Here is an 803-nt window from a genome sequence, read left to right on the forward strand (position 1 = left end):
GTTTGGTCACCACAGGCAAGAGATAATCCTGTGACACACGAGTACAAGGACAGAGCCAGCTGGGAGACATTCCATGTTTGGGACTTGTCTGAACGCAGCATTGAGTTGGAGGAAATAAACCACGCTCAGCAGATCTGCACTGAATGCAGGTAGGATCTACACGGCATGGTGGCAGCAGCTGCTACTAACATGCTGCTATTAACATGCTGCTATTAACATGCTGCTATTAACATGCTTTTCCCATACACAAACACGTCTGCTGTCATTATCTGGTCATTTCAGAAAGACAACAGCGCTGACTTTTGAGAGCCCTGATTCTAACTCAAGTCAGTACTTCTCATCTGTTTATGTTTTCCTTTCCCACTACTGAATTTACATTGTCACTACGGTTTCTTTCAGCCTCTCTGCCGAAGAGTCATTTCCACAATGGCTGAAATGTTTCCCTCCATTCAAGGATATTTCAGGTAACCCCGAGTTGGCCCTGAGGTTTGATGTATACAGTCTGACACAAAGTACCCGGCACGAGATCCCTTCCCGGGGCAGTCAGGTGCACTTCATCCAGCACTGAGGACGCTCGTCTTTTCCATCGAGGCTCTCCTTGCAGAGGCCCCAGCGAGGCCCGTCCAGCCGCGCCCCGTCAGACACTCGGCCCCGAAGGCCAGGTGAGCCCCGAGGTCACCGCGTGCCCCCGGCACGCGCCGCTGCTCGGAGGTAAAGCCCGGGAGGTCTTTGGGCAAAGACATCCCAGAAGCGCCGGCTGTCCGTCATTACTGCAGGGAGGTCTTCCCTTAAGGAGTGAAAAA

The 803-nt window shown here is 52.3% G+C and overlaps 1 protein-coding gene across 1 annotated transcript in view; it reads left to right on the top strand.

Annotated features, from left to right (window-relative positions):
- The first annotated feature begins 426 nt into the window (after nucleotides 1-426).
- THUMPD3 (THUMP domain containing 3) overlaps nucleotides 427-803 on the top strand; it is a 6247-nt gene continuing 5870 nt past the window's right edge. The window contains exons 1-2 of the mRNA XM_019619983.2: nucleotides 427-464; nucleotides 605-662. Coding sequence (XP_019475528.2) covers nucleotides 427-464; nucleotides 605-662 — 96 coding nt within the window. The remainder of the gene's footprint in view (nucleotides 465-604; nucleotides 663-803) is intronic.

The sequence above is a fragment of the Meleagris gallopavo genome, chromosome 14 (genome assembly GCF_000146605.3).
Source record: "Meleagris gallopavo isolate NT-WF06-2002-E0010 breed Aviagen turkey brand Nicholas breeding stock chromosome 14, Turkey_5.1, whole genome shotgun sequence".
NCBI classification, from domain to species: Eukaryota; Metazoa; Chordata; class Aves; order Galliformes; family Phasianidae; genus Meleagris; species Meleagris gallopavo.